The 23,870-nt window shown below is 45.7% G+C and overlaps 1 protein-coding gene and 1 long non-coding RNA gene across 4 annotated transcripts in view; one reads left to right on the plus strand and one right to left on the minus strand.

Moving 5' to 3' along the window:
• Positions 1-9,841, plus strand: part of cadm1b (cell adhesion molecule 1b) — a 96,019-nt gene extending 86,178 nt beyond the window's left edge. For all 3 annotated transcript variants that reach the window (XM_027022398.2, XM_027022401.2, XM_027022400.2), the window contains 2 exons: positions 9,495-9,620; positions 9,707-9,841. In XM_027022398.2, the coding sequence (XP_026878199.1) occupies positions 9,495-9,620; positions 9,707-9,825 (245 nt within the window). In that variant the 3' untranslated portion in view covers positions 9,826-9,841. The remainder of the gene's footprint in view (positions 1-9,494; positions 9,621-9,706) is intronic.
• Positions 9,842-12,783: 2,942 nt separating this feature from the next.
• Positions 12,784-23,235, minus strand: LOC113585110. Its single transcript, XR_003411474.2, has 4 exons — positions 23,152-23,235; positions 21,396-21,572; positions 13,175-13,345; positions 12,784-12,937 (listed from the first exon to the last, which is right to left on the minus strand). It is a non-coding gene; the product is annotated as an uncharacterized LOC113585110 (long non-coding RNA).
• Between the last annotated feature and the right edge of the window lie 635 nt (positions 23,236-23,870).

Genomic DNA, 23,870 nt, shown 5'->3' on the forward strand with positions numbered 1-23,870 from the left:
ACCTGTGCCAGTACACCTTAAAAACTTCACACCTGTTCTATTATGGCCAACCCAGACAGATGCTACTGCGCTCTGTCTCAAGTCCATGTTTTGACATCAGCAGTGTTTCCCATTTAACGAGTTCCTCCCAGGATATTTTTCAAGCTTTTTTCAATATGTGGCAGCTCTTACCGGCCCTTAGGTAAAGCACGAGGAGGCAGCCTCATATATCTGTCTGATGAGAGACGTTTATGCCACTGTGTGTGTGGGGATGATGGAGACGCCACCAGGTAAATGACACACCGAAGACAAGGTGGCTCATTATTCTCACAACAGTCCCTCTGCTCTCAGCTGTGTGCTTGTTTTTCATCAAGAACAGATCTGGGCTCAACTCCAGTGACCCCGCCTTAGGAGGGCGGGGCTAAGTCAACGGGCTTCCCATACACTTTGCATCGAGAACTTCAGTCGGGTGGCACAAGACCTTCGCAGCTCACTAGCCACGACCTCGTTTGGTCTCCCGGCACAATGTGTCAAGTCCAACCGCAAACTGTACATGTTACAGCCAATAGTTATACACATATACATATACTATTCATATACTATACATATACTATACATATACTATACATATACATGCTGATCAGACGTGCATATGTGGGGCATATGGAGGTTCTGGTGAGCTTTGGTGAGTTAAAGTGGGCACTTTGTTTTCCCATCAGTTATGTCATCAGTGGAAAATGGGTGTTTAGTTCTGTGTGTAGTCCTGTGTGTAGTCCTGTGTGTAGTCCTGTGTGTAGCCCTGTGTTTAGTCCTGTGTGTAGTCCTGTGTGTAGCCCTGTGTGTAGTCCTGTGTGTAGTCCTGTGTGTAGTTCTGTGTGTAGTTCTGTGTGTAGTCCTGTGTGTAGCCCTGTATGTAGTCCTGTGTGTAGCCCTGTGTGTAGTCCTGTGTTTAGTCCTGTGTGTAGTCCTGTGTGCAGCCCTGTATGTAGTTCTGTGTGTAGCCCTGTGTGTAGTCCTGTGTTTAGTCCTGTGTGTAGTCCTGTGCGTAGTCTGTGTGTAGTCCTGTGTTTAGTCCTGTGTGTAGTCCTGTGTGTAGTCCTGTGTGTAGTCCTGTGTGTAGTCCAGATGACCCCATGGCTCAGCCTGCAGCTCCAGCTCTCCCATTCATGCATGCAACGTTGATCTCCCCCAGCACACCCCATCTCATGCTCCCTGGATTTAGTGGCTGGGCTTAGTGGCCCACGGTGTCTCTCACGCCCCCTCCCCTCTCCTCCCCTCCCCTCTCCTCTCCTCTCTTCTCCTCCCCTCCCCTCCTCTCTTCTCTTCTCCTCTCCTCCCCTCCTCCCCTCTCCTCTCCTCTCCTCTCCTCCCCTCCTCCCCTCTCCTCTCCTCTCCTCCCCTCCTCCTCTCTCGTCTCCTCCCCTCCCCTCCCCTCTCCTCTCCTCTCCTCTCCTCCTCTCCTGTCCTCTGCACATCCTCAGCTCTGCGTCTCCCTCCTGCCTTTCCGCTCCATTCCTGCGTCTCCTGTTCTATCTGCAATATGTTGACCGTGTCCCCAAACCATCCCCTCCTCCCAGAATGTTCCCCGCCTGTCTAACTATTTCCCATCCAAACCCGTAGTCCACTTTAATAATACAGACTGGCTCACGGAGGTTGTGTGTATGGTTGTCAGATTGGTTCCATGCAGAGACATAAAAGCTTGGTAGATGACCTCAGCATGAGCCCAGGTCAGTGGGGAACAAAACGCCACCATGATTGGCTGATGAGGACGCAGGCTAATTCGCTGGAGAACGTGCAGACCCATCAGCCCTGTGTGTCTGGAAGTGTGCTGTGCAGGTGCTTCCTGGAGAATATTAAGAGTGCAACACGCTTGAAGTGGCTTTGCGTGCACATGCAGTCCTTTTACGTCTCTGTGTGTCCTTGCATGCCAGATTGAGAGGGCAGTGTTCAGCATTAATGCACTGGCATGGTTATTCAGCCAAGTCTTGAGCACATGCTAGGAAACCCAAATTCAATCTCCCTCTCTGTCATTCTCTTTGTTCCAGCTGTATGGACTGACAGTGAATAAATTCAGTGAATAAATTCTCCTTATTGACTGCATAATTTGTGCTGCATCCAATTTAAATATAATATTTTTGAAGAATAAACAACCTTATATATAGTAAGCTCAGTTCTACAGCTGCACTTTAGGCAGCACTGCAAGTGTCTTTGTTTTGCGACAGATCTGGCATGCGATAGTTAATTGAGATGTCGGCTCAGGTGCTGAACCACGGCTCCGCAACACGTTCATTTAGGATCGGGTTCGCTAGGAGTCGTGCCTTTCAAGAGACGTCCGCTTTTATGCCTCCACACCTCTGCCACACTTCTCCCTCTTTTGATATGCATTTTACTTTTCATCCTCTTCGCGTAGCCTAGCAACAGGCGGCAGGCAACAGTTCAAGGCCTAAATGTGGTATTCTGAGGAGAGGGTACAAATGCCATAGTGCTTCAAAGGAAGCCCACAGTCACTTAAACACTACCGCAGCCCAACGACTAACGCTCAGCCTCCACAGTCACTTAAAGACCACCGGAGCCAAACAACTAACCCTCAGCCTACATGCCCTCCGCCCATCAATCCCCACCACCACCCAAAGTTGTGGAGCATGCGTTCAGAGCTTAGAGGATTGGCCTGACAACTGCTTGCTGGTCATTAAACATCACCAGTGAAGTGCTCTAACTGGTCCACTGCTTCCACTGGTGTCCAGAGCAGCCCGAATGCTTCTCCGGGACGGGGTCAGCTCCCCAGGCTTTCCCCAGGCTTTCATCCACACGGACTGATTGGGGAAGCTGACCTCACAGCCTCTCATTTGAAACTCGTTTCCTGGCCTGCTGAGAACAGATTTAGTGCAGATTAAGGCAACAGTGCCTCAGGTGATGCTGAAGTGCTTCCCAGACGCTGAAGTCTGATCCGGAGATATTCCGATGATGGATATGTTAAAGTATAGACTTCCTCCAGTCTCGGAAGTTTATCTCTTTAATGGCCACAGCCTTTTGCTGACTTTTATTGCCTTTTTTCTGCAATGCAAATGTTCCTTCCTGAACTAAAAATGGACCCAGTTTTTTCTGCCGGGGCAGGGACAGTCACTGACGCAGGAATCTGATTAAATGTTGATTGACGTCCTTGAGTCGGTTTAATCAAAGTTTATTTTGGTACTCTACAACATAGGTAGGACTATATCTGATGTTGTGTTCTGTGAGCTCATGTCATCTTATGTCATGTGATCTGTGAGCTCATGTCATCTTATGTCATGTGATCTGTGAGCTCACAGGAACTAGAATACTTCTGTACATCCTCTGACTTTCCTGTATTTGTGGAAAGAGTGGGACAACACACTATAATTACCTTTTACTTTACATACAGAATTTTCTACATTTCCACAACTGTTTCCACTTACAGATGCATTTCTCTGGGCCTGTGTGTGCGTGCGATTCCAGAGCCGGCATATTTCTCTGTTCCCACTCCAGTTCCAGGATCAGCTTTGCACTTTGTTGGAATTCCAGCTGTACTCACAGATCTGTCAGTAAATAAGGAAAAATGAATAGACCCACATGGCTGGTCAGGGAAATGGGACATTTTAGCACGCGACTCCTACCGATCTGTACAGGAAGTATAGTTGCTTTCAGTGCTTCTCCATGCAGACTTCCACAGCACACTCAGTTTAGCCTGACACGATGTTCCGGCTCCGAGAGTTTGCCCCCCTGTGTTGCAAGTGCTCAGATAGCATGCATCACAACAGACTGTGGGCACCCTTCCCTACAGGGACCACAGATACCGGCCATATCTAACACGGTCAAATGTAATCCCTGAAAGTAATTCACAAGAATGTTTGTACGTGTTGATGATAAAAAGCCAACAGTTTGATGCTTTCTGTGTGTGTGTGTGTGTGTGTGTGTGTATTTTTGCACTTTGAATCTGGCATTGTTGCCTCTGAATTCAGTTGCTCCGACTGAATGACGAGAGTGATTTGGCACTGTACATACGACTTCACAGTTTAAGGTTTTGGCCACTAAAGGGAGTCAAACCTTCATGCTGATCGTTTAATGAGCATCCAGTCTATGAATAACTGATAAAAGGTCATTAGAATTCCAGACTCACCACCACATAACGAGGTATTTCATTGTTGTTTTTTGTTTGCCGTTCCTGTAGTTTCATGTATCAGAACCTTGACAACAGAACGGGAGCAGAGTAAATGTGAGGTCAAGTGTTTATTCTACTTGCTGGACAGTAAGCCAGTGTCCGGATCTACCTGACTGCAGCGACTGTTTACAGATCAAAAGACATGTTGTATTTCATTTCAGAGCCACATTAGACACGGCCAAGTGATTTCTGTCATTGCTGTTAACCCGAGCTCATTCCAGCTTCATTATTCCACACGTTGCAGTTTTCACGGGTGATTAGTTTTCACGGAGCAGTGTTCCGCTGGCCCAAACAGGCTGTACACCTTTTTGCTCCAGTCCGTGGAGGAAAGGCCGCGGTGCGTCTGTGCACTCAGACGCGGATGCAGCAACTCAAATGAGTCACTGCGCCCGTGATTCACTTCTTTCTGTCCTTCACCTGTGACAGTTTTCACGATCCATAATGGAACGTTATTATGGCTCAGGAGTGCGGCGAATGTCTTATAATGGCTGCGATATCTCTCTTATTTACCTGCTCCTTCATTTCCCCAATGCTGCCTGTCAAGAGGAGGTTTACAGCGTGCTAAAGTGAATAGTGCTGTGTTGATGTATTAGAAGTTTGGAAGACGTGAACCGCCGTGCGCTCATAGATGGATTTGCCTGTCACAAATAAATGACTTCCAAAATGGCAATGAGGAGAAGGCTAAATGGATCCATACGGAGCCAAACATGGATAAAAAAAAGGCTCGTTTTGTGTTTATCACTCTGCCTGGCCTCATCTTCCTACACTGTACAGTCTGTGCTCCTTACAGTGTACTTCTGCTCAACACGTCCAGTTCTGTGGTTCTTATGATGAGTTTAGACAGCACTTAAAAAAAGAAAAAAAGAAAGAAAAAAACAACAACAACAAAGCACCAACCTGCGCATGTGGCTGAAAAAAATCTGCAGCTCATAAAAGTATTATTAGTGTACATGTACTCTGCTTGAGAGTTTTAGAGAACAGATCCATTCTCCAAACAGCGTGGGACCTGACGTGGGTGAGTCGACGGCACCCGAGCATACGCCGCGGTCTGCTGTGAGAACATTGCCGACAGCGGGCATGCGCCCGCTACTACTTCTACTTCTTGCAATGGCGGCTCTTGCGTGGCAAAAGCCCATCTGCCTCGCCGCCCGGAACGCCATGGGGCTGGGGGCTGCTGCTGGATCGGGCTGGAATGCTGCAGGCTCTCCGGCTGAGGCGACTTGGTGCCCGAGATCAAAGAGGAGAAGCAAGGAACCACTAGAGCGCCTGGTCTGGCCAGAACCGGCCTGCAAATCACTCTGTACCCTTAAGAGAGATTTGGAGAGAAAACTGACAGACACATGTTTTCACTAAAAGGTAAAAGTGGGAGTTTCACACGTAGAGCTAGGACTAGGAACAGAACCAGGACCAGAACCAGAACTGGACCAGGAACAGAACCAGGACCAGGACCAGGACCAGAACCAGGAACAGAACTGGACCGGGACCGGGACTGGGACTGGGACTGGGACTGGGACTGGACCAGGACCAGGACCAAGACCAAGACCAGGACCAGGATCAGGATCAGGATCAGGATCAGGATCAGGATCAGGTCCAGCACCAGGACCAGACAGAGGCTTCCCATGTTGAGCAAAAAGGGTTGCACTGGCCTGCTTGAAAGTTGAGGTCCAATTCAAGTCTCATGTGTTGTGCGTGTTGTGTGAGCATATCAATAACCTGTTTTAGCTTATTTTATCATATTTTTAAACATTTAACAATATGCTTAATACATGTTAAAGCAAGTTTAATTCTAATTAGCAGAAGTCCATTTGGTAGGACCTGTATGTAGGAGGGAAGGCGGTTTAGAGCTGGCTCTGACTACTTTGAGGGTAGCTGGTGGTGGTAACCCTTAAAGTAGGACACAGCTGCTCTTTCCCACCTCCCCACTAATGGTCTCGCAATAAATTATGCAAACGGCTCTCTGTAGAAAAAGTTGCAGCTTTCAGGACCTGACGCGCGCGACGCACCTGATTCCGATGCTTGTTTTTATGGTCCCCTTGTTACTGAATTTACATCTGACTGAGAAGGCGTGACCCCTGATGAACTGTGGCAACGATTATGGAATTAATCATGCAGCAGGCGCAGAACCAGCGTTCGGTCAGAGTCCACAGGGTCCGTCGTGTAAAGGACAGAAGCTGACGGCGCCTTGCCCAGAGAAACCACTGCGTTGTCCTCTTACCCAGAAGGAATACAGTTCTCACCAAGGTGTCATGCTGCCCCACTGACTGACGAAACGGAGCATGTCCCGTGAGACACAGCGAGGTCTTCAGGCACAGGGCTGGCTGAAATTCTTTCTTTCAGAGTGTTGCCACCAAAGATTGCAAAACAGGGGGCGGGATTACGAGGTCTGGGTGATTTCATCAAAGACAAGATGCCCTTTCATCGCGCTGAGAGTGATGGCACACGTTCTCGGCCGACCAGACCAAGGGCGGCCAATTCCCCACTGCTGAAGTGCAGCGTTCCAACCATAGAAGATGTTTATGCACTTCCTTCTGCTTCTTTTTTGCACTGAGATCTTTTTTTCCCCCTTAATGTTTTGCAGGAAAATTGTCATGAAGATTTCACTTGATTTCATCTGTTTGTGGCCATGGTGGATGGAAGCGGAAATGCAAAATTTCAAGAGCGAGAGACAAGCGTGGCTCGGCAGATCTCCTTCCATGGGCGGCGGGATCAATTAGCTTTAGCCTGAATTAGCAGCTGTCAATGCTGCAGACGTCTTTATCATTTCATTTGCATGTGCTGAAAATGTTGTCCGCCAGACACGTTATAGTTGCCGTGGAACCAAGAGAGGTTTTGGGTGCAGGGAGTTCAACCTCTTGCAGTGATGGCACTCTCAGGGACTATTAGCACCGGTCCTCGGTTCAGCCGAGAGGCAACACGCGCCGGCCCCATCAGGGGAGTCCGTATCTCATCTGTGCGTGCAGGAGATAACAGGCAATGTTGCTTTTGCTGTTTCGCTCTCAACTTAATAGTCTTTAAAGACAGAAAGGGTTTTTCTCTTTAGTCTTGCCTACCTTTTTTGGTACTGTTTTATATATATATATATATATATATATATATATATATATATATATATATATATATATATATAATTTTTATTTTTATTTTTTTTTGAGAAAGCTGTCTTTACAGTCAAGTTGTTCTTTTTCTTTTTTACTTCTTTAAGAATTGCTTGGTTGCTTGTTTTGGTATTAGGCTGAGAAATAAAGAAAGCCAAATGCATCTCATTTCGCAAGGTTTTGTCTGCGTCCTCTGGTCCTCGACGTGCAGCTCCAGCGAGGACTCGGGGCGCGGCGGGGCGCGGCGGGGCGGGGCGGGGCGGGGGCGTCTGGCTCTGGCTGTAATGATGTTGGCCTGCCATTTAATTAGCTGCTCCAGCACAGATGCAGAATGAGGGTCGTGGAGCATGAGTCACTGACCCCCTGTAGCGCCGTGCACCTCTCCCTCACGCTTCCAAATCACTTCCAAACACTACAAATCACTTCAAAACTCTTCATTTCCTGATCAATGTCGAAGCACAGTGAGCCGGCCGGGCTGGATCTAAGGAAGCTGTTTTACATGCCGATCCAAAGCTCAGTAAACATTTAACAGAGCCCTAGTTGTGATGCAATAGTGGCTCAATGAAACGAGGTCGAAAGAGCGCGTTATCGCGTCAAAGTAAACCCAGCCCAATAAAAGCAGTTTTATTATTATCTCGCTCCAGCAAAAAGTTATCCGGCCACGGCCTGGCGACAGAGCAGAGACGGGGGCGGGGCTGGGGGTGGGGCGGAGCCAGGGCTAACCTGTAAGACATGATTTGATCTATTATGCATGCACTTTATTGTCTCTCACTGACATTTCGTTAATTCAAGATTAGATTCTGCCGTTTGATCTCTGCACACCTTTGCTTTTTTAAAAAAAATAAGTTGAGCAGGAACTGGGCTGGGGGGGCAGGAACATGGGGGGGGGGGGGCAGAAAAGTGTTCCCGGCCAAATTTCTCCTTCACTTGGATGAGACGCCTGTGCTCTTAGACAGCTAATTTATCTGGGGGTGTCAAGCCTAAGGCAGCGGGGTGGAGCGGGTGGAGCGCAGTGGGTGGAGGCAGGGATGGAGGAAACGGATGGTGACAGCGCTCGGTTCTCCAGCGCAGGACTCGCGCTTATTAATGCTGCCAACAGGCTCCCGAAACCACGGCAACCGTGCGATGTGCCGTGACCCCTTGGAGATTGTGATGCCACACAGGGCGGTTCTGACCCGGAAACAGTATATGGAATAAACCTGTCAGTCCTGTCCTGAAAAATGTCTGTCCAAAAATTGTATTTGTATTCAAAACAGTGTTATTACAACATTAATGTTGTTGTATATGCTGGAGTTTAGCCAGGACATATAATGAGAAACAGACTCCTTGATTAGGGAGAGAATTGCTGTACACTGTTGACTCCATGAAACTAGATGTTGTGTTATTTTTATTTATTTCTATTTTTTCCTTCATGTGGATTTCCTCATGTATGTGAGGAACCAAAAGCATGTTTAAATGTGCTCACTCTCCCTTCAGAGTCGTTCTCAGGGGATTTCAAGGTTGCCCAATCCATGAACTAGCCACCATCGATATCCAAGCTGGAGCACTGGTATTGTTGGGAAATGTATTTCTTTTCCGTGCACTTACAAGACACTTGTAAGTCAGATCTGCTATCTGCTATCCCCCTTTAGTTTTAGTTGCTTGGATACTGGCTGCTATTTTTTCCAAAACTGAACACTCACTTATTAGTGCACAAGCTTGGTGTAACACTACTCAACCCTCAAACATCAGATTAGCCAGGATGAATCCACACTCCACTCTCATATTAATCCATGTTTACATTTCTCTGAGTACTGAACAGTGTTAAAGCTCAAGAATTGGTAGGCTAGGTATTTGAAGGTTAGGTATTTGAAGGTTAGGTATTTGGAGGCTAGTGTTGAACATTGAACATCATTGAACATTAATGAACAAATTGCACAAACCAATAAAAATGGACAGATGGAGAATCTGTTTAAAAATGCGCAAGTACAAGACACGTCTGAGGAATGAACATAAAGAACTGAGTAACAGGCTGATTTCAGTGCAATTCACTGGGACTTAAGTGTCACATGTCACGCGAGAGTTATTAGATGATTGGTGTAAAACAGATGTTTAAGGTTACTGACCTATGAAAGAAGGCAGCATATTTGTGACCTAACAGAGGTCTGGGGTCCGCATGCAGCCACCAGAATCCTCATCAAACAGCGCAAGGTTTCAGCATCTGTCGTTTGTATTTGTTTTTTGCTTTCCGTGCCTTTTCCCAGATTCAAGAGCAGAGGGTGGGCCGAGGAATATCGATCATGCCGTCGTGGGCGGGGTCGTTGCCGTGGTCGTGTTTGCTGCACTATGTTTGCTTATTGTCCTGGGCCGGTACTTCGCCAGACACAAAGGTATGGTGTCCCCTATTGGACTGGCATACGGCAAGACTTTTAGTCTGCGTATCTCTTATTCCACTGTCATATCTGCCTGTCCACAGGTACCTACTTCACTCACGAGGCCAAGGGGGCGGAAGACGCGGCGGATGCCGACACAGCGATCATCAACGCTGAGGGCGGCCACGGCCACGTGGATGACAAGAAGGAATACTATATCTGACTCTGACCGAAGCCGTTAGCATAACCCCCCCCCCGCCGCCCCTCCGGATCAGGAGCGGGGGTTATGCGGGGCTCGGGGGGGGGCGGGGCTGTGGGGTGGGGCTTGGCCAGGCTGGTCTCGGGTGGGGGAGTCGACCCGGGAGAGGAGAGGACCGCTGCCGGTGTAGCTGGAGACGTGTGGGATGGAGGAGCGTCAGGAGATGTCGCTTCGCCATCCGACACTTCCCGACGCCTCCCGATGCCTCCTGCCGGCGTCACTTTTGTTCGGTTTTTTCGACATTCGCGGAAAAAAGAAAAATTTTGTGCCTTGTTCGATTTGTTTTGACGGAAAAACATCTACTTCTCGTTCCTGCACCCACGAGTTGTGTACACCTGGCAAGCCCAAACACACTAGTGCTTCTGTGATGCCCACACACCACAGCACATTCCTGCTGCTCTGCCAGCCAAGTGGCACACACCCCACACACCCAGCCCAGTGCGAGATGTGGTCTCGGAAGAACTGCTCACGTCTCTTAACAGGTCTGTTCCAAGTGACTGATCACTTACTGGGTCTCTTCACTCCCCTCTGATATTATGTTTAAATGTGGATGACGTTGTGACGAACCAGAGCTTGAAGTCCATTATCGCTCTCCTGTGTTGTTTATTATTTAATAGCTGTTCTGTATGTGCAGATAATTCGTTCGTGTTGGTATTCATTCGTTTGCGCTGCAACCGTAAATGCCCACCTAGCAGTTTGACCATAATCGCACCCGTCTATTAAAACGGAAGGCCACCAAGCCCCCTTGTGTCCAGCTAAAGACTACATGTGCTGTTCTCTGTTCCCACAGGACAGCGAGTGTTAGCTTCAGGCTCTGAGACGCATCCCCGGCTAACAGATTAGGTGCTAGGGCTGGATCTTAGGTGCCCGTCCCATAAAACAGTGAACAGAAACACACGAGACTCTCAAAATCAAATGGATTCAGTCGGGACTTCCTGAGTCACTTCCTGGTTGGCATCCTTCTCTCACCTTAACTGGCTTAAAATCGATTCCGTCACTCTCCGATGTGCTTCAGATCAGACCCCACATCCACGCTTCACTTCAGTAACGTATGTGTTCAAGTAATTCTGTGGGGCCTTATGTATTTTTTATGTTTTTTTCTTCATTTGCCTTTATCAGCCATCACAGGGGTATATGATGACATTCACAATGAACTGTGTAAGACATAAAGTACAGTATTTGAGAAGTTTGAATATATTGTTGACATTAAATTTCTTACAGCTGCACAGATTTCTGGTCAGAGTTTACTTGTGAATTTTAGAACGCTATTACTTGTTTTATTTTATCGTATAATGTAATCTGGCCAAGGCTATTGAACAGGATTCAAACCTGAAAACTATTATTACAATTTCAAAATGCTAATATATTATTATATATTTATGCTAGTCTCATAGACAATGTCACTCTGTCTTTGATGATTTACCTTACTTTAATTTTTTGTTGTTGTACAGTTGTTCTATTTTTTTTTTAAGCATCCGTGGGTTTCTTTGAATGATGGATCTGTAAGGACTTGCCTGCATTACTGAGGGACTAAACACACAGACACAAACATTTGTTATCGATCACTGAGCTGTATGACAGGGAATGGTGTCCCGTCTACGTACGCGTACTGTGACACCACTGAGATCGTGGGAGGCGTCCATGTGAAGTCAGTTATAAATTTTACTGTTGTGTTCTCATGTTTCCTGACCCTTCCCTGAATCCAGAATCCTCAGAATGTCTGTAAATTTACGGAGCAGAATTCCCCAAACCGTCCCTTTCACTCCTGCAGCATTGCTGTAAGACCACTACGTCCTTACGTTCGACAGCCTCCATGTTTTACTGGATCACACATAAGTGGTAGGCAAGAAATATTGTGCATCAGGCAACCTTTCACAGTGTCACCTTAGTTTTCCATGTCTCAGGTTTGTGTCCACAAATTCATTTTATTGCATCTCAGGTAGACTTCGAATTATAAAATTAGGCCCCATTGTTGAAAAAAACTAAAAAAAAACAAAAAGACAAAAAAAGAGTCCCACTTCTCAGTTTGTTTCACTCTGACAAATCCATGCGTTTTCCATTTTTTTCAGTACTTCAAATGCAGTACGGTGTTTTAAATGGTGATATTACTTTGTATAAATAGGTCAAACCAAATGACGAACAGGCTTGTGAAAAAGTGACCTAAAAAGAGCAGGCTTGTGAAAAAGTGACCTAAAAAGTGAATTCTGGAGTTCTAGCTTCACATTTCACTGTTGGGTTCCTCCGTCCACCATGTCACTCAGAGCCAGTTGGTATTCATTGTTCAGATAGACTTTATATCTGATACTTTGTCTCATCTTTGTAGTTTGTATTTCTGTGTATTAAGGGATATCTACATGTTTCCATCTACAATTTGTATTTGATCATCAAAGTACATTTTTAAAAAAATGGAGCAGTACTTGTCTTAATAAAAAAAGATATATTAATGTTCAAACAGTATTTGAGGTCTTTGTTTCATACATTTTACAATTCATTAGTCCTTCTAAAATGCTTTGAATATGACTGGTATTACAAAGCTTGCTAGGGAATTGATCCTGGATTTCAGCAAACACCAGATCACAACGCCGTATCTGAGTTTCAAATCATTTCTAAGACACTGACACCTATCAAACCAAACGCGAGCTATCAGAGAAAATGTTTAATCGGCTTTTGTTAGTCCACGCCAAAATGACACATGATCAGAAGGAAAAGCAGCATTAGACATTTCAAAGAGCAGTACGTTGTTCTCCTAATGTGCTTCCTCGGGATGTTATGTCATTTACATTTAGGTGATGCTTTTATCCAAAACAACTTACAATTATGACTGAGTACAAGTTGAGTAATTGAGGGTTAAGGGTCTTGGTCAGGGGCCCAACAGTGGCAACTTGGCAGTGGTGGGACATGAACCAGCAATCTTCCAATTACAAGTCAAGTACCTCCTCCACTGAGCTACCACTGCCCCGCACACTCCTTACGCATCGGTATATCCGCTGGGTCACGGTCGCACAGCACAGCTCATCTCCTCCGTTTGTCCTTGGAGAGGTCATTGGCTCCGAGCCTGAAGGATGCTGTCAGCCATCTGCATTCAGCAATATTATCACCTAAATCTCCACCTCACTTATCGGACATGTTTACCAGTTGTAATCGCATTAGTTTTTAGCTTTTAGGGCTGGAAAAATCTGGAAATGAAACATTATTTTAAAACGAACTTTATGAACTACAACAACTTAAAAATGAGTAAACTAAATCCATGGCTACGCCTCACCACTCACAAACATGTTCTTACAGGATAACGGAGAATCTACAAAACACAAACCAAAAGCTGAAAGAGGTGAGCTGAACCATTTCAGGGTTTGACCTCTAACCTAAACTGAGCTCAGTTTAGAGGTCACCTTCCTCTAAATAGGGTCATGGGTTTGTCTGGTGCCCATCTGTCTGGATCGCACTTCCAGCTCTCCAGGGTCAGTTCCTTCCCCACTTCTGAGACCTGTAGCAAAAACAGTGGTTAGACACTGGCGGTTATCACACTGCACTTTGTAAGAATTCACTGCTGGCTCATCCATCTCGGCTGTCCTCGAACTCAGTCTGCAGGGCAGAATGGGAAACCCGTGCTGTGCGTGTTCTGCATTTGTCTCTTTCTTCATTAGACTTTTACTGCACGTGCCGACGGGAGCAGCAGCAGTTAGGAATCGAGCAACTAAAAGCCAAATTAACGGTTTCAAGTTCACCACGTGCGTCACATGCACGTCCACATTGCATTTGGCTTTGTTGAATAGCCATAAGGGGCAGACAAACAGCGTACGCCAATGACGATTTAAGCTCCGGACCTTCCTCGAGACGGATTTCCTCCATCTAGAGCAGAGGAAGTGAACTGGTTTGTGCGGGCGCATGGCACACCCGATTCGCCTGGAAGAGGCTCTGCGCCGCGGCCGCTGCCTCCGCCTTAGCGCTCGCACCCAAAGCAGCTGGCAAATAAACATCTTCATCTCTGTCAGCGGTGGCGTGTCTGAGAGCTTCATCTTTCCCGTGGTTGCTCTCAGCGGGTGAGCCAACCCATACTGGCCCACCGGGGACAGCCCTGCGTAGCGCTGCACTGCTGAATCGTCTACCAACACGCATGTGACACCGGAAGGCTTGGAGAGAGACTGTAATTTGGCAAACGAGAACCTGGTTCGCGCGTGCCGCTCCGGTGAATGGCAGGCTGGAATGAAGGCCAGACGGGCCCCCGACAGGCACTTGTATTTAATACTAGCAATATCTCGAGGGGGCGAAAATCGTTTGCACTTCAAATGTGTCAAAACCACATGGCACGTCTGGAAAAAGACTTTGATAAATGTGCAACGTGACAAAAAGTCCTGGAAGGAATAATCATCACATCACTCGTGAACACTGACCCTTTTCTGATATGCGTTACAGTTCTGACACAAGCATGCGTTCCAAGATCATGCACATCACAGTTGACCAGTGCTGTGTGCATTTCACAAAGGTTTTTCCCAATGCATACTATTTACTTCGTTGTTTGGTTAAACATCCACGCATCGCACAACTTTCCTGCCAGTGTGACTCATCCTGTAAACCGTGCAGAAAGCGCCCACTGAAGTTCCAGTGAGGCCGTTTCTCAGGTAACACCAAGCATGTCCTTGTTTTCTTTAGTTGGCACCATCAAAGCTCCAGGCACTCCTATAAATCCTTTATCTCCCCTGCGTCTCTTTTAGCGTTGTTAAGGGGATAATCAGCTTTTAAATTAATTAAGCTTTTAACTTAGGTATTCGTACGCAGGAGAGAAGAGTGGCGTGCACACACCACTGTCTCACGCACAGATCACAATCCTTTACTGCTCTGTTTATCCCTTTTTACTGTAGATTTTCCATTCATCTTTAACTCAACGGTTTGAGGACTGATGAGGCTAAAAGGTTTATGTTGTCCGTCGAGACAGAAGCCATCCAGTTAAGATCTAGTAAAATGCTTTTAGTAGGTAATGTCTAATCGTGTGAAGACGCAACGTGACCTTCGGGGCCAGTTTCCCAACCCGAGACCAGATTTAAAAGAACGTGCAATCTGGATTATCCATGGGCACAAGAATAACACGGAATCCCTGGACTTTATTTGTCCCTGGCCTAATCCCTGGACTTTATTTACCTTCTATCATACAGTACCGACTATCAAACTAAACATTTCAGCAAGTGCAAATGTTAGTAGGAGCTCCCCGGTAAATGAAACAGTCATTCAGAATATAAATGTCACATAAATGAAGTCGGACGGACCCAAGACGGCGCCGGTGTCCTAGGCTGGCCAGACTGGACGGCACCTACTAGTCCTCAAAGTGAACTGGTTAATAGTGGCTTTCCACTATGATCATATATAGCGTGCCATTGCCTCAAGCACACATCAAAGGAAACAGCTTGTATTTCACAGCTTTATAAACGTCTCCACGTGGTCTCGTAGCTCACCCACCGCCTAATAGCAGAAAGCCTCCAGGTGCTTGGCGATCACTAAGATCTCGCAACTGCAAAATGGAAAAAAGGGAGAAAACTTTACCATTCATTTCAAAGACTGGGGAAAATGAATTTACTGCATTTTGTGCACTACAGAGATATGACGTAAACCGGGAGCTGTCGATACAGGTTTGCACAAGCCAAACATGCAGGGTGCAGGTAAATCTCTAGCATCACTATTGCACCACACTTGGTCGCCAGCGAAAATATTATGCACCATCACACTTACAGAGGTGTGGACCGTGATGGAGAGATTTTTACGATGACTCAGCTGTTGCGAAAGGAAAACCTTAGTAAGATCTCTGCAGAAACTGGGCTAGTTCCATATTCCCTCGAGACGCATGGGGACTGTGTTAAAGAGCACAACGACCCATCTTCAGTGATAACAGGTGCTTCAAACAAAGGTGCAATGAAGTGGTTTCCAGTTGCCCCCCCCCCCCCCAAAGTTTGTGAAGGCTGGGCAACAGTTGCTGCTCGAGTGATAGCAGTGAAACATCTTAATATACTCCAGGTTAGATCAGGCATGTCAGGATTTGAATTAAGTCTCTTCTTTCCCAGCAGACAATGCTAGTGTGAATGATGGGGGGCATCTTATCTGAGGCTTCGTTTCTGCTCTTCAGCCACTCTCTGAAAGTATTCGCTGACTACGCTGAGGCACTAGAAGCATCTTTCTGCATCACCTCAGTGTATAAACTAATGATGGAAGGACAGACTTGAGAGAAGACACAGGGACGACTCGTTTGGTTTTGCTGTGAACACCAGGCTGAGAACATACCATCTTACCCCAGATCTGGCTAGAAAACATAAGGCTGATTTCATCCTCATATACGAAAAGAGCAAATAAAAACTTAAGTGACAGGTGTGACTTCTCTGAAAAGCGTTTTCACAGCAGCGCATCTAAGGTGAACCTTAACGGTCCTGTGTTTTTTGAAGAATTCTGCGAAGCGGCTGGATGGCCTGCCATCTCAAATATGTTTAGATGGATGGACCATATAGCTGTTGTAGAGACGTTTGTCAGCTCTCCAGAGGCGGAGACCTGCAGCAGTGAGGACAGGCATCACGAGTTGTTCACCAAGACTGAGGTGCCCCTGAAGAATCTCAATATTGTGAGAGCTTCTATATTCTCCATTCCATTCAACAGTGCTCACACAGAGGGTGTTTTTTCACTGATGAAGACAGTGTGGAGGAATGAGAGAAATCCTTTTGAGGTAGAGCTTCAGGTCTGTGTGAAGCTGTCAGAAGGGTGTAAACAGATGTATACCAAATTCCTTCTGAGAATGGGATTAAGTAAGGCACCAGATTTTGTGAGTAAATGATATAACTATACATAGTTCAGATTGGTAAAGTCTGTTATGTAGGTTATGGTTTCCATTTTGCGTGTTGCATTACGCTCCCGACCTTGGTATCATTTCTGCCCATTGGGGGTGTGATGTCCTCTTTATTGAGATTACGAAAGAGGTTACCCTACTCTACCCTGCTCTGTCACTCTATTTCCCTTCTCTATCTATCACTCTATTTGTTCTTCTGTTCATTCTTTGTCTCTCTCTACTTATTGTTTACGATTGCCAAGTTCCCCTCAGCATGAGAAATGTTTTTATTGACTTTTGCGACCCAACACTCAGGGTCCCCGCTGTGTCCCTGCTACTGTGGACATGGTCATGGCGGGACATGTGGAGGCTGGTGCTGGAAACTCGCAGGACTGTGTGTGCGTGGCTCAGGACACACTGTTCGCTTGTGAGCGGATCTAGTGTTTAGCTGCACGAGTGCTGAATAGGAGCGTTGGAGGTCTGGGTACCAGGGGAACGTCAATCATCAACGCGTTGTTTTCCTGAAAAACGTTGAGTGGATCACCAAAACCTCCAGGATTTGGACTAAACACCACTGCTGGCTGTCAGGTTTATATTGCTGAAGATGGCCCTGGTCAATGCCAGATCAGACTTTTTAAACAGAGACCTGGCTCAGTGTGGGTGAGTCAAGCCAGAGCTCCTCAGGCCCTGCCCACTGCCGCACACCTGGAGCGGCTGGATGAGGTGGTGGGCGTGGCTGTGGTTTTTAAAAATGCATTTAAATGTCATGTTCCTTCAGTGCAGATTCAAGGTTCAATGGCTTCAGTTTGTTTTTTGAAAGACTTGAAAGAGCACTGTGTGCTCATGTATACAAATAGAAATGATTATTAGTGGAAGATGACTGATTTGGGGGATTTTTAATATCCATATATGCTCCCCCATCAAACCGTTTGGTGAATGATGTTAATCATCTCCTTGATCTTCGTTTAATCTTATACAGTGTGTAAGGGCACTCATGAACATGCCCTTACCTTTGACCTAATTCTTTAATTTGGGCTGTCTATAAATATAATTGAAATTGAGGACGCATCTTTTTTCTGATCATAGGCCAATTATTATTAACACTGTGTTACCTTGTCGGAACTCTATCCATAAAATACCTAGTGGGTGCTATTGGCCTATAATTTCCCTTACAGCTAGCTACTTCTCAATTGCTCACTTGACTAGTCCTGTAACAAGCTGCACTGAGGCAGTGCCTCCTCGTGTAAATGCCGATAAAATAGTCTCTCTTTAAGTCTCCCTGCACCACTGCTCTTGATTTTATCGCTTCCTTTAAAAGAAGACGGGCTTTAAAGCAAGTTTAAGTCCCAGTCTTGACTCAACTGCTCTGTTCCGGCTCTTGGAAACAATAGAGGTGAGCAAAGTGAAAATGGAAAGAAGACCTACTGCAGGTTTCTTATTACGATCTTAAATATTTGTCTGATTACTAAAAAGCTGTAAACGCAGCTATGTAGGAATACTCGTCGGAAATCAAATCTAGAAATCATCACAGATCCAAAGCTTTATTCCGTACGGTCCACTCCATCCTAAATCCGCCTGCTTGTTCTGGCCTTGTGTCACTGAAATTTGTGTGGCTTTTTTGCACCTTCTTTTTAATAGATTGAAAACACCAGATCACATGTCAAACGTTTCGCCCACGACCTCTCACTTGATCCACAGTGTTCTGCAAGTTTATCCGGTGTGAACTTGTTTCCCACTTCTCTGAATGCTATGGCATCCCAGATAAATCTCACCATGTGATCTCATCCCCTGGTGTAAGGTGACAGCCCAGTATTCTCTCTATCACAAACATGAGCTTGAGCAGGAGTGCTGTTCCAAATTGTTTTAAGCATGGAGTTGCTCAGCCTCTTTGTACAATGCAAATATCCCTCATAACGTCCAGGGCATTGCAAAGTTGGCATGTTTTTATAACATTCTTTCCTAGCTGTTGTCACACTTAACAGGCAGCATCATCTTTGAAACATTTCAGCCTGCTTTTAATGTTCCTCATAGTGACTCCGACATGTGAGTTTGCCTTGTTAAAAGTCACAAATGACTTGTTGCTGACTATTGATTCAGGAAGCTGCTGTACTGATGTTGGTGGAGCTTAGTGCCACCTTTGATACTGTTGACCGTGGCATCCTCACCAAACGCCTTGAGCACATAGTTAATCTGCATGGAACATCTTACATAAGCAAGAGGATGATTACAGTTAATGTTTCCTCTGTTGCTACCATTGGCTGTGGGGTCATACAAAGTTCCATACTGGGGTCAGTATTTTTCCATTATATATGTTCCCACTAGGAAGCATAATTCAGAAATACAATAATTCCTTTCACTGTCATATCATCACTGTTATGACCTGTGCTCCATGAGGACTTTTGATGAATGACTCAACATACCAAACGTTTCCTAATTAAATGAACAAAAATCAGAAATTCTTCTCTTTGGCCCCTCTAAAATCTGTCAAAAATGTTGTGCCCAGAGTAAAAAATGACGTTGTCATCTTGTGAGCCACTTCACTGGTTTTATTAGCAAATCAATTCTGTTATTAGGAGTGTATTTACTGGATCAGAGAAATGTTCAGAATCAAATAGTTGCTGTTCAGGCTTGGGAACAAGCATTCATACTTTTATTCCATCTCACACAGAGTATCATAACTGTACCTGGGTGTAAACAGGAATGAATTGGCACCTTTGCAGCTTGTACCAAATGCAGGTACTAGAATGCTCACTGGCACCAAGAAAAGGGCTCACATCCCCCTGATTTAGTCTTGCTCCTCAGGCTACCTGCCCACTACATGGTCCAGTTTAAAATTTTACCCTGGGTTTCAGAGGTCCTCCGATCAGCTGCTGTTGGCTGTTCCATGGTGGCAAACGCTGACTTTTTAACTAAAGGCTGTGGAACCTCTGAATATCACATCTATTCCTTCTCTTGCAGTTTTTATATCCAGACATAAAAACACATCTTTGGACTCTAGCATTTTAATAAGTGTGGCCGTGTATATGTTTTACAGTCGTTTTATCCTAACTTTGTACAGATCAATGCCATCATGTTAAACGTGCTCTGTGAGTAAAATTGACTTACATACCAGACTAATCTGGCCCAGCATGGTCAAGATCCATTATTCATAACTAAATTGGGTTATATAGTCACGGTATAATCACTGAGTTCCATTCAGTTATACAGAAGCACGTTTGCTTGGATGTCCGTTTCCATGATTGTTTCCAGCTGGAGATCAGCACATCCTAAGAGCACGTTGAGACGGTCCATGATGTGGCATTTAAGACGGATCTTTACCGCACGGCCGTCAGGGTGTCCCATTGTTCCTCCACAGCTGAGCACACCGTGATTGTGGTTTTTGGCTTCCCACAGCAGCGATACCACATGCCTCCTCTTCCCGAGGACGCTGGCGGTAAACGAAACGCCCCGAGTGTCCCGCTGAGACGGATGGCTGCAGGAACCATGACACTCCGATCTCCTGGACACATGCCATGCTGGGACGGGAAAAAAACCCAGGCCTGGCTCCTTCGTTCGTATTCATTATAAATGTCCACTGCCAATCCATCTTTGAAGGCGAGGGCAGGTAAATGAGTAGCGTGATGCAATAGCCACCGAGCACCACGTTGACATTCTCAGACTTCTAATCACTACTTAAAATGAGCAATTTGTTTCACTTGAAAATGCCCAGAATGCACTGTGCAGGATGTGGCTGAAATGAAACAACAGAGCATGACAAGCATTCAGATGCATTTTTATCCACTCTCAAATATAACGTTCACGTATAATGCAGAGTGTAAAAACAATGCACGAAAATGCGTGGTGTCAGGCGCTTAAATCCATTTCTGCACAACGTTTCAGTCGCTGCATTAAGGTTGCGTGTTTGTGACGAGGCCTCTCCACCGAGAGTTAAAACGAAAATCAGAGCTTTGCTTCTTGTGGATAATCAAGTCATCAGCATGCAGAGGCAAGAGCCAGAGGTACAATCTCAAATGTATAATCAGAGAGAGAGAGAGAGAGACAGACAGAAGGGGTTGAAAGAGTGAGAGCGGGAGATAATGTGTGTGTACGTGCACGTGCATGTGTGTGCACATGCATGCACATCAGCCTATTATTACAGCCAAAGATGGCAACCTCTGAAATCCTGACAGTCTTCCTAACTGCCCCATGTGTCTGACTCTTCTGTGTTCACATTTCTCCAAGACGTGTGTTTTCACATATAAGTGCCAAGTTGCCACTGTTGGAGGCTTAGCCACATTCTGTTCGGGTGGGATCTGTTGGGGTGGAGGAAAACACCAAACCTGCTTCCATCTGCCCGAGTCATTTGGCAGATCATTTAAGGACGCGTTAATTCCGATGCCAGTTTGAGCGCAGTGGATTCTTGTGAATATTTTACACATATGCTATTCCTGGTAAACCAATAAGCACGCAGAGTAATTCTGATGAATGGTGGATTTGTAAAGGTGTAGCTCATCCCGATAATTACAGGTTGATGTCTGTCGCAGCAGCACTGCAGAAAGACGGAATACAACCTCTGCAGCTGCGCAGATGTTTGTTCAAAGTACAACCTGTGATGAGGGGCACAACTACAGGAAGACAGATGCCCTCCATTAAGGGGAGATGCTCAAATGTCACTTAGTGCATGCATGGAGCCAGTGTATATATTTATCTGTCTGTCTGCTGTAGTTATTTTATTTAATTATTCGTTCATCCTTACCATGGGCGCAAATAAATCCCAGAACAGCTCCTGACTTTATTACAATTGCTTCAGCTCCTTCTCCAGTGTGCTGTTCTGGAGGAGTTTAGTATCAGAGCCAATCCTCCACTGAAGGGGGGCGCTGGTGCAGGATCGTTTAGATTACAAGATAAATCCACAGAGGCACTCTGAACAAAACTGGACGGAGAGAGAGAGCAAGAGAGAGCGAGAGAGAGAGAGAGAGAGAAAGGGAAAGAGAGGGACAGACTGAGCGAGTGAGGTATCCTTCAGTATCAGCAAGGGTCTGCAAACATCTGCCATCTCACCGAGCCCCCTGCTACCCGTGTTTACTTAAGCCATGATCTGAAACACTTAACCACCATCAGTTCATGAGACAGATTAAACCCCAAACCCTCTGGAACAGATTCTCACTTGCTGTTTCTTTCATGTTTAGATACACGTATAAGAAAGTACTTGATTTCGCATAAAGTGAGTTATATGTCTATAAGTCTGAAGTCACTCCTGGTTTCTTTTTCCCATGTTCAGTCCACGATTTACTGTGCATGAAAAAAGAAGCACGATGCATGCGTATAACCGACGTGTTTGTCAGTGAGTCTGAGTGGTTTGGAAAGGCCAACATGCATCACATATTGTGCAGTGCCAGTGATCATTAAGATGCCTGGATACATATCTGACTCAAGTGTGTGGAGCACACAAGAGCTGTCTTCTCTCTCTGCCCAGTCACTGACACAAAAACACACAAGCACACATAAAAGACAAGCAGCAGAAGGGCATTGTTGACTGTGTGCACTCCCTGCACACTGCATACATTTACTGTTGTCAATGGTGAATAAAAGCAATATATTCTATTCAGGAATAGTGAATAATGTAGATGCAGGGAATGTTGATATCTATAGATATGAAACTCCCATGTGATACACTTTCCACAGGCCAAACTGTCACATTTAACAGTATGTCTTGTCAAAATTGCAACTTTCAATTTTAGAACTGAATTATAGAATTAATTCCATGAGTTTTTCTGCTCTAGGAGCATAAAACAGCACGTTTTTTACATTCTCGCTCATTAAAACCCTTTTAAGTTAAATTAACATTAGCATTATTAATTAAATAAGCGTTCCATCAAAGTCCTTAATGTCAAATAACGCAATATGGTAGAAGGATCTTGAGCCACTACAGTTTAGTTTACTTTACAAATAAGCAGCCAGACATGGCGGACTGTAGGCAGCAGTCCCACGGGAAAGCGGAGAGGAGCGCGGAGCGAATTCCCAGCAAGCCACGCGCCTCGCCACACACGCAATAAAATACTTCACATAACTGATATTCTTGGATTGAGCGCATGTCCTAGTTTAGTGTAATCGCACTCTTCTTTATCTTTACAGGGTGCGTTAGTGGAGTTTAGTCTTTGGTTATGCTTTCCTGCATATTCGGGGGGTGAGGTTATATCCTTTGAGCAGAAATGGCATGGTCTGGCTCTTTTTTCGCGATGACGCTACATTGGATGCTTCCAAGAAAGAAACTGAGTGGTGCATGAATAAACTCATGGGTGGGAACCGAACTCCAGACACCTGCACACGGCCTTGTCTGGCACTGAATTTGAAACTGAACTCACCACTAAGTAGGCACTGTGGTGCCCCAACTTCTAGTTACGAAGAAGCCTAACTAAGCACAGTACAATCCTGCTTACCCGAAACATCAAGTGTGGCTGAGAACAGCTTAAGTGTTCAGTAATATTTTTAGTAATGTGTAGTATTCAAACCTGTCGTTAAGAAAACCGCGATGCCAACACAAAGCCCGAAGCAGTGCTTAACTGGAAATTCCTTTCATTTGTGTGTGACTGAGCTTCGCCATGCTACCAGCGAGTCTGTTCTGATGTGGGAGGAGCGAAGTATCGCGAGACAGTTAGAAATCACCTGAAAGTGCCTCGTCCTGTTAAAGACGCGTTACAGACCAAAACAGTGCCGCAGCTGCCTGGGCCGAAATAAAAACACACGGCCAGAAAGCTTTTTAGTTCGCCTCAAACGCTGCAATCTTCACTCGCAGCTTGATACTGTGTAAAAGTAAAGGAAAATGGATATGGTATCAAAGTTAGAAAATCAAAAGTATTCACTCATCCATGCACAATACAGTCACTTCTGCACAGTGCCAAGTTCAACGAAATCCATACTACAGTATCTATTTTGATCTACAACTCTATGCTTACTCTAACGATGTGAGTTGCTTCGTTATATCGATCAGCAAGCACAAAGTATGGGTATGCGCGTGTGTGATCACTTCCATCGCAGAGCTGGCGATGGAACAGGTCAGCTCAGGTCAGCTCGGGTCAGCTCAGGTCAGCTCGGGTCAGCTCGGGTCAGCTCGGGTCAGCTCGGGTCAGCGGAACTCACCAGCCACCCTTCCCAGCATGCATTCATGCCTCGTGCTCCGTTATCTCACAGTACATTTCTGCCTTAACAGATGCTCGTATCTAAATTTATC

This window comes from Electrophorus electricus, chromosome 15 (genome assembly GCF_013358815.1).
Source record: "Electrophorus electricus isolate fEleEle1 chromosome 15, fEleEle1.pri, whole genome shotgun sequence".
NCBI classification, from domain to species: Eukaryota; Metazoa; Chordata; class Actinopteri; order Gymnotiformes; family Gymnotidae; genus Electrophorus; species Electrophorus electricus.